The sequence below is a fragment of the Eptatretus burgeri genome, chromosome 12, assembly GCF_056783735.1.
Source record: "Eptatretus burgeri isolate ZD-2024b chromosome 12, Ebu_testis_v1, whole genome shotgun sequence".
Taxonomy (NCBI): domain Eukaryota; kingdom Metazoa; phylum Chordata; class Myxini; order Myxiniformes; family Myxinidae; genus Eptatretus; species Eptatretus burgeri.
This window is the reverse complement of record NC_140972.1, coordinates 48,292,071-48,302,070: the sequence shown is the minus strand read 5'-3', so window position 1 is coordinate 48,302,070 and position 10,000 is coordinate 48,292,071. Positions and strand designations below refer to the sequence as shown.

The window sequence follows — 10,000 nt, the reverse complement described above, 5'->3', positions numbered from 1 at the left end:
TTGTAGGCACAATAACTCTAGAACGGAAGAAGCTACCAATGTCAAATTGCACCACGTGATCCAGGAGGGTGATGGCTAGTGCTGATTATATTTTGTTCAAAGGTCAAGGTCACAGTGAGGTCGAACATTCGATTATTGATGGTTTGGTACAGAATCATCGTAGAAACTTCTGGTTTGCGTCGCTACCTTCTCTGGAGACAGCTTTTATTAGACAAGGTCAGAGGTGAAGTTGACGATTTCGTAAGTACCAGTCTATGACTGCTTGTTTGTTTATTTGTTTATTTATTTATTTATTTATTATATGTGATTCTGTTTCATTATGCGAGCGTTTTTGCTGTTATTTTATCTTTATTTTTTCTCAAAACTCTGAAATGATATTGAAACCTACAATTTTATTTCTAGTTGGTCTGATTGTAGAAATTAAATTACAGGTTAAAGAATGATAAACATTCTGAATCTGGGATGTGTATTTGGATTTTATTAAAAATATTTTGTTTACAAAGCCTATAGATCATGGAAGAGGTGACAGAGGGTCTAAGGCAATACACTAAGGAGATGGTGAGGACAATACGTAGATGTTATGATGGGATGATGAACAGGAGGTGGAGAGAAACAAAGATAGAGACAGACAAAGACTAGACATAGCAAGATACTTGATAGAGATAGGGATTGGGTGATGAGGTTGGAGAAGATCAAAGGTTGGGATGGAGGATGACCTGACGAGGTGGTTCGTATACTGTTAACTTGAAGCTCTAGACGAGACGAACGAGGAGCTGATGATATTCTCCACGCTAAATCATAAATCCCAGGACTCGATTTTCGCTGCTTGTAGAAGATTTGTTTGTACCATGTATTTATACTATTTTTTTTTTTCAAATAATACATGAAACCATCATGCATGTGTGGTTCGAAATTACCTCAATCAAATTTTTTACCAACCGTTGGATTGGCAGGGCTTCACCAACACTTCTGTGGCCACCATGCAGTCCTGACCTGACCACTTGTGACAATGCTCTGTGAGGGTACGTCAGAGCGAAGGTTGTAGAATATCACATGGCATCTGCTGGTGAACTGAAGCCTGGTGTGTTGGCGCAGTGGTTAGGGCAGCGGCTTGGGATCCAAAAGGTCCTGAGTTCAAGCCCCGTTGGGCCACTGAATTAATACACCAGGGGGTTGACTCAGCCTGTCATCCTTCCGAGGTCGGCGAAGTGAGTACCAGTGTACTGGGCTGGTGTATGCCCCGGTTAAAATAGGTGTACCATATCCCTGTGTCGTAAGAGGCGACCAGGGTTGTCAGGAAGGACATCCGGCGTAAAACATGTGCCAAATCACTCTGCGGATCATACGGATGATCCGCTGTGGCGACCCCTAACGGGAGCTGCCGAAAGAAGAAGAAGAAGAAGAAGATCTGCTGATGAACTGAAACGATACATACAAGAAGCATTTGGCACCATAACACCACGTGGTATTTTGCATTGGTTTTCACACCGCACGTGTTAAAAATCAAAATCTTGTACCATGACCACAGCGGCGTCATATGGATGCACTTGATGTCTCAGGACGTATTATAATTGCTATATTACTGCAATATTTTGTTATTACTCCTGTTACTATGTACTAGAAAATTCCACCTGTCACTTCGCTGATGGGAATACTAAGGGGTGGGAGAAGAGACAGACAGACAGACAGACAGACAGACAGACAGACAGACAGACAGACAGACAGACAGACAGACAGACAGACAGACAGACAGACAGACAGACAGACAGACAGACAGACAGACAGACAGACAGACAGACAGACAGACAGACAGACAGACAGACAGACAGACAGACAGACAGACATGAGAAGGGGTGGGGGAATGGAAGGCAGTGTGAGAGGAGGGTCCATCTGGACATGACCACTGTTTGGATACGTGCGGAGACGACCACTGTCCAGACATTCAGACATAACCACCATCTGGGGGGAGATGTATATATATATATATATATATATATATATATATATATATATATATATATATATATATATATATATATAATTGTAGGTGTGGGAGGAGGTTGCTGCATTGTATTCGGAGGGTGTGGAGCGAGGATGAGACAGAGAGAGCGATGGGTGGGGGTAGGGGAGTTAGCAAAGAGAATGTTATGCTTTATGAAAACACACACACACACACACACACACAATATTTAAGTTTGTCATTTTAAATTAATTTGTAAACATTTCTAAAAACATGTTTTCACTTTGTCATTATGGGGTATTTTGTGTAGATCGGTGACAAAAAAGTTAAATTTAATGTATTTTAAATTCAGGCTGTGACGCAACAAATTGTGACAAAAGTCAACGGGGGGTGAATACTTTCTGAAGGCACTGTAGATGACTACTTTATGTGTGTGTGTGCTTTGACCTGCCTGAGAGGTGCACGACGTCCTCTGTCGAGCCCACAACCTTCACAATATGTTGTGCATAGTTACCATGTAATGGTAAATTTACCATGTAATGCACATGGCAACATTGATGAACATTCCATCCGATGCATTAACGTTTCAACTGGTTATCGGTCGATGTGATAAAACAACATCTCACAAATGGAAGCCTTTGATGATATAATCAAGTTTTTGGTGAATATATTTTTATATGCCTTCCAAGCTACCTGTGAAGACCCTTGTGAATTTGTCTCGCGCCTGAGATGATCCTTCCACTCCACCTACTGTGGCTTAAAATAAAACAAAAACTTTTTACTCCCACAACATCTTTTCCACTCGAGTTATCCTTCGAGAAATTGTCGGTTCATCTTTACCTGGTACACATTTTCACACCAATGGCTGGCAGCAATAATACGTGGTTGGTTGGCCACAATTTATTATATTATGTCACCTCCACAGGTGCGCAGTTGAGTCATTGAACTCCCATTATCTTGCCTCATTGTCCTCCCACTTGTGGTACAGCTATACTTCGAGTTGTCCAACTGCCAATCCCACCTCCTGGTTATCTCACTAATCATCCTTCTGTCCGAGCTACCCTCTCAGTTGTCCCATTGATTATATTGTTGAACTATCCCTCTCAGTTGCCCTGCTGGTTACCTCACCTCGTTATCCCTCACCATTTCTTTCATTTCCGTTTTTTTTGCTCCCCTGGAACATAGTTCACGTGAGGTATTGGCATCGAGTGGTGTCCGTCAGTCAATGAGTCGGTTTGTAAGCACTCAGATCTTCTCCGAAACTACTCACGATTTTGATGAAACTTGACCACAGCCTTCATCACCCAGGATGTACTAAAGTTTGTTGACGGCATTAAAAAAAATCAAGGTCTGAGGTGATCTATGGGAAGTTTTACCCCTTTGGGGTTATGGTGGATGGGTGGGTGGGGGAGGGGGGGTTCTCCCCAAAATAGGTATTTGCTTTCTTCTCTGAATCTACACTCACGATTTTGATGAAACTTGACCACGATCTTCATCACCCGTGATGCTTAAACAAATAGTCTTATTTTCACCAAACTTTGTAGAACTTTTGAGGACCAAGGCCTCCTGATGCCTTGCAAGTCCCATCAAAATAATTGCATATTAAGTAGGTCAATTTAAAGATCTAACTTCACTACGATTTCAGGATTGCTACTTTTGATGTCTTCTCAAAAAGTATTCCCCCAATTTAGATGTAACTCGTAGGACTCATCTCAGCATTGTGCTTTCACAAGTTTGTTCAAACCATTGGCTAATTTACATATTTCATTGGTCATCCACACCTACCAGTCATTCCCTGGTTCTACCCGGTGAGCCCAAGGGCATTGCCTCTATTTTTTGATTATATATAGTAGATAATGGATGGGATAACTTGTTTTTCAAGGGAAAAAAAAAATCATTTACATCATCCCACTCTTTATGCTGCTAGTTATTGCATCTTGATAATGCTCCAATTATCCCATTGTGTATATCACTTTTTTCTTTTTTTATTCTTCCGGTCATCCTGACGGAGGTAAAAATCGCATTCAACAATCTGTATGTTATCTCACCTGGTTATCCTGATTTTTCTGCCTGGAGGGTATCGTGTCCAATCATGTGGCACATTCTCTCGATCCCTCTGTACATTACTGTGTTGGGGTTGAAGGTGACGCCGCTCATCGAGAAGGGGGTGGAACCCCATCCAGTCCTGGTTCGTCACAGCAAGTCACTCCAGCCTTCACGGGCCCGTATCCACGTGGAATGATGGCCCAACCGAGTGCGACTCGACTTAAACAGGCTTGCACTTGGCTCCAGTCATCGCTCTGCTTTTGAGGCTAAGTGCAGGGTATAGGCCCAGCGACGACTTGATCGCATCTGGCTCCGCGAAGCACAGCCTACCGGGCCTGCTCGCCGAGCCCTCGGTCTCCACCAGGAGGAGTATGGCACAATGGGCGTGCCATGCGTCCCATGTCTTCCTTGCTGGATTTAAATGAATATCTTTCTTCAAAAAAGTGTTTCTGAAGTACGTCCAATTGTATTTTACAATTTTATTATTAACGAAAGGCGAAATTATATATTCTGTATTTATTGTTATGTTATGTCGCGTAACAATGTCCTGAGGTGTAGGTGTTGTACACCGTCGGATTCATGATGGTAAAAATAAACTGACTAATTGTAAAGTTAAACAATAGTAAGAGCATTACAGTCGAGAGTGATAGTGAACTTGGCATCTAATATAAAGGAACGATAAGCTTATCAAACACTCAGGTGTCTGGGATTTGTGGTCAGGGGGGATTGTGTCCGCAGACGTGGAATGGCGAAACGGAGCATCTTTCGGAGACATCCCAAGACGTGTCTGTGGCTGAGCCTCCTGGCTTTCGTATTTTCCGTTGTGGGGATCGTCTCGGTGTCCGTGGCGTGGTGCGGACAAGCCGAACCCAAAGCTCCACTAAAGGTATGTTTAACCGAACACTCAGCAGAGTTCAAAGTCCATTGCTGGAGAGGAATGAGAGATTTTTGCCTTCAATATATATAGTTTTTTTATTTTTTATTTGTATGTTGTGACGTCTTCGTGATTATTGATTTTGTATACTGTATTTTCGTCTCTCCTTATGCCACATCCTTTTTACATTGAGAAAGGTGGCTCATTGGGCATTGTGCCAAAGTCTTTCACGAACTGGCTGGCCAGGCTTCACGTACAACTGAAGCTGATTTGGGCAGGAATTTGGAATTTGTCCAGGGTGTTCGGGTTAACACACGTACTCTTCATCGAAAACTACCTTTGAGCTTTCTAGGTTGCGTTCAAATTAAAATCCAGATCTAAACTGCCATCCTGGTTGTCGTTTTTTTTTTCAGGTTTGGGCAAGACACAGATGTGTGTGCCATCCATTCGATGGACGTTATGTCCGGGGACCCATCTGCCATCACTGATTGTTTGTTTGTGGAGGTTAAAAATCCCACGGTGTGTTTTGTAAAGAGTAGACGAGCTATCATCCACACCCTGAAGAAATTCCAAATTCCTGCCATGGTCGAATATGTTGCGACGGAGTGTCGATCTGTCCAGGATCACTTCAAGTCTTCCTCGCATTGCATTTCTCCTCTTATCGTGAACACCCTGAAGCTCTGTCAGGAGTGTGGAACTCCTTGGGTCCCCTTGTCTATTGGGTTATGCAATGTATTTACATTCCTTAAATATGCACTTAAATAAATATGGTATCTAACTGGAAATCATCTGAAAATGCAAGGCCCATCCGTTTCGTATTCAGCCTTCTTCTACTTCTTCCTTTTGACCAAATTATTAATGTCTTCTCCATATTCTCATAATGAAACTTTCTTGAAAATTTGATAAAAGCTCAAATTGTTAAATAAATGTTAGTGCACACACACACACACACACACACACACACACACACACACACACACACACACACACACACACACACACACACACACACACACACACACACACACGACTCTGCTTAGCTGCCAGGATCCGAAGGGACCACGCACAATGAAAACCGACATTGTTGCCATTTTGTTGAGACCAATCAATAATGCCATGATGGCAGATTACTACTTTTGCTTATTGACTTGCGCCTGATTTGCCCCCGATTTATTTGCAGGGGGATTGACAGCAATCGTGACAGGGGAGAGCACAGATTTATTTATTTAAAGCCTCCCCCTTTTCTCATTTCCTAAGCAATGTGTGGGATCAGGACATTGATACAGAAGTGTATTAATTAAGAGGTGTGGAAAGAAAGTTAGGAGGTTTGCATCTACCCACCTCCCCCCCCCCCTCCCCATTCCAGAGTTTTACTTTGTTGCATTTCCCTTGCTCTCCCCCTTCCACTGCAGTCTCAGCATAACTTGGCTGCTCATGAATTGCCAAATCGGTGCAGTTGTGAAGATTCAGCATAACTGAACATCATCACATTGCCTGTCAGAAACAGTTGTCCATGCGACATGCCATGCAGAGTTCCACATCGAAAGAGTGTGAATGACCAATCACAGTTTGAACTGTAAATAATTCACTACAGACACCACCCTACGGGGTCCTGAGCTCCATGAACCGCCTACGTATAACATTTGGGCAACAGAGCTTAAGTGAATATGAGAGTAAAACTTCCAGACAAAGTAAACGTGGAACAAAGTTTCCTTATTTTTATTTTTATTTGGTGAGTGGGACATTGGAAGGTTCTGCCTTTTCATAGATAACACTTCAATGGTCACATCTAAGTTGCTCAACCACAATGTGCAGAGCTGGCTAGGTGAGACAGGCAGGTTACTCCCCTCCCCTCTCCGAATGCTCATTTATAAGCCAACCGGGGGTTTCACTGACAATCCGATCGTAATGTTGATCATTCTGGGACTAACTCAATTTCTAGAAGAGATGTAATATTATTTTTGTTTTTGATGTCTGGTGTGTCAATCTGGCTAAAAGCAACGTTTATACATTAGCTTGTCAATAATGTTTTGATGGTCAAGGTAGTGATGATGATGATGGTGGTGGTGGAGATCATACTTGGGGTGCTCATGACGAATTGTGAATGTTTCTTTCTGAGAAACAATCATGAACAAGATGTCGTTCCACTAACTGCACATTTTTGCCGTGGGAATCAAACCCACGCCAGTACGGGCAATGCAATAAGGTTTTTAAAAATTGTTGGTTGTTTTTTTTTTTTTTTACTTACATACTCCACCAACGAGCCATTCAATGTTAATACAGTGATATTTATGAAATGTATTCCAACAGTGAGCCTTCAACGGCGTTTAAATAAAATAATATGTGGAAAATGTCCAACTGCCATACTGTTAATTCATCCGCTATCAATTATATCAAAGTAAGGGCTGTATGGGACTCGGTTCCGGTGCTTTCACCGCTCAGTTTGGCGTCGCACATTATCTAGTTTATAACCAAAAGGTTTTCAGAGTCAAAAGTGTATGGAAGCTTGCTATGTTGCCCAGATGATGCCCTAACAAGGGCGAAAACGGTCGGTAATTGCATTTTCCATGCACTTGTGAAAGTATCTGAAATGACATTGTTGTAATTGGAGCTGCGAGATTGCTACTCTGCGAGCAACACACAGAATGTGCGTTGTTGAGGTGACGATATGGTGTGCTACTCAGTGGAGTGGAGAGAGAGACAGGGAGGGAGAGACAGACAGAGACAGAGACAGGATTAGGGGGGGATTCCGGCAGATGTAAAGGCAAGTTTAATGTCCATCCAAGAGATGGTACACACATTGATGAATCACCCTGCCTGTGAAACACTGGAATGACAGTTTATTGTTAGGTCGGAATTCAAACCCAGGTGAGACAGCTTAGAGTGAGCGTGTATACCTTTCAGCTGGTATACCCTGCCATGATATGATCATTCATTGCTTTGTAACAACTGAAAACAATTTTTACTCATTGTAATCATCCAATTTATTTTTGCCTTCCTCGTTCCGGAAATGTCCATATAAACATCGAAGGCGAAGGACCTCCGCCACCTTAGGTGAAGGAGGTTCTTTTCACCCCTTTCTGTCTTTGTTAATTGCCGGAATCCTTCGGATTTCGGCAATTATGTTGGTCGGTTCTGTCTGTCTGTCTGTCTGTCTGTCTGTGTGTTTGTTTACCCTGTAGCAGCCACACCATTTCAGCGATCATGACCAAACTGGGTGCAGACCTCGGCCATGGTCCAACTTAGACACTTGTCGTTTTTGGTGAATCTAGGTCAAAGGTCAAGGTCACCGAAAAACCGAAATTCTTATTTTCGCAATAACGTCCGCTAAAATGGTCGTATCGACTTCAAACCAAATCCAAAATGTGCATCTTCCAATACTGCATCCAACCATATGTCTCATTGGGGAGTCACACCAACATCCTTCTTAGCGGTCGGGGGTCAAATGTCAGGGGGTCAGGTCAAAACTTTCAAATTGCGATAAAAACGCCATTTCAAGTCCGATTGACTTCTAAGTTAAGATCATGACCAAACTAAGTGCTATAACTCATTAAGCAGTAGCACTATCGACTTATAAGAACCAAATTGATTTCCAGGTTTTTGTTTTTTCAGAGATCATGAAGATATGACCAAGTTTATTACGACAATTCCTTGCTCAACAAGCAATTTCATTTGTTTGTTTGTGTACAGGATATCTCAAAGTTGGACAGATGTGGATGAAACTTTGTGGACAGGTTTGGTGTGTGACAAGGATGATCTGATGAAGATCCGGTTTGGGTGAAGATCCGGTTCTGGATCTGGCTACGATAATTTTTTAAGTGATTCTTCACCATTGAGAGATAGGGCCAAAAACTGTATATAGCACTATATCTCAAAAAGTATGCATGGATTCGGATGAAACTTGGTGGACATATTGGGTGTGTGACAAGGAATAATTGATTCAGTTTTGGTGAAGATCCAAATCCAGATCCGAATCTGGATACGAGAATTCTTTATCTCTCAAAGTGATTCTTCACCATTGAGAGATAGAGCCAAAAACGATATATAGCATGATATTTTAAAAAACGTATTGGTCCCGATATGTTCTCATGGATCAGGCATTGTGTGGCGGAGGTATGTGCTCTTCCGAGTGTCCTAGTTTTTTTATATGTATCTATCTATGCCGAAGTGATGGGTCCAATCATGAGAGAAGATCGTACAAAACGGGGAAGCGTGGTGTTTAATAAAATTGCACATTTTAAGCTGGCCAGCCACCGCATGACAACATGCGGCCAAATGTAGGTGAATGGGCCCTGAACTGTTCAAGTCAATCAAAATATTCAGTCACAGTGTGAACATTGTGGAGTGTTTGCCAAGTGGCTAAAGCACTCAAGCATGCTCTCCAACGAAACAGTTGACAAGGATCGGCTGGCTTGGCAAGCGATTAGTGATCACCGATTGGTCCTTTAAACACCGTGCACACGGAGACGCCCGGCATGTCAGGCAATGACCGAATTGGACAATTGAACACTTTTTTTTTTTAGCAGTCGGAACTGCTGTGAAGTCAATAAAGAAGTTTAAAGTTTGAAATTTGGCTCAGATTGAGAGATTCTAGAATTTAGAGGTTGTGGCATGTGTGGAAATGAAATAAAACCATGAACAATGGTGTTTCCGGGCATTTATAAGCATTGCAATGTATCCAGCAATTTGGAGGTACTAGTGCATGCCCGTAGGCGCGGTCCCGTAGGCGCGGGCCCGTACATGCAGCTTCGTTCCTTCGCTCTCGTAAACGACGACTGGATTGGGGCATTGTTTCAATTAGATCAGACCAACCGTATCATAAATGGCCATAACTTGGGATACACCTGGGAAACAGCTGAAACGGATGAAGAAGAACGATATCAAACCTTGAAAAGGCACATCCACAGGGCCCCAGCAATATACCTAGCAAGTTTCAATTAGATCGGACCAGTGGTTGTCGAGAAACAGCGGTCGCAGACACAGACAGACACACACACACACAGAGATTGCTGGAATTACAGATAGACTAGTGCGGGCCCGTATGTGCAAAAAAAAATTTTTTTTTTAAAAACCTTTCAAACCGCGAGCCAGAAACAACCACGCAGGCCATCCCTTCGCTC

At 42.6% G+C, this 10,000-nt stretch overlaps 1 protein-coding gene and 1 long non-coding RNA gene across 7 annotated transcripts in view; one reads left to right on the top strand and one right to left on the bottom strand.

The window, feature by feature from the left end:
• The window catches only part of LOC147015567 (uncharacterized), a 12,347-nt gene extending 8,088 nt beyond the window's left edge, over window positions 1-4,259 (bottom strand). Inside the window, exons 1-2 of the long non-coding RNA XR_015050375.1 lie at window positions 4,009-4,259; window positions 1-1,419 (exon numbers count right to left, since the gene is read on the bottom strand). The exon at window positions 1-1,419 is cut by the window's left edge and continues 1,231 nt beyond it. This is a non-coding gene — a long non-coding RNA (uncharacterized LOC147015567). The remainder of the gene's footprint in view (window positions 1,420-4,008) is intronic.
• The window catches only part of LOC147015566 (ectonucleoside triphosphate diphosphohydrolase 8-like), a 64,298-nt gene that overhangs the window by 22,926 nt on the left and 31,372 nt on the right, over window positions 1-10,000 (top strand). For 2 of the 6 annotated variants that reach the window (XM_085850431.1, XM_085850433.1), the window contains exon 2: window positions 4,745-4,892. In XM_085850431.1, coding sequence (XP_085706557.1) covers window positions 4,752-4,892 — 141 coding nt within the window. In that variant the 5' untranslated portion in view covers window positions 4,745-4,751. Of the gene's footprint in view, window positions 1-4,127; window positions 4,461-4,726; window positions 4,893-10,000 lie in introns of those variants that run through there. The other 4 variants (XM_085850428.1, XM_085850430.1, XM_085850432.1 and 1 more) reach the window with 3 other exon arrangements.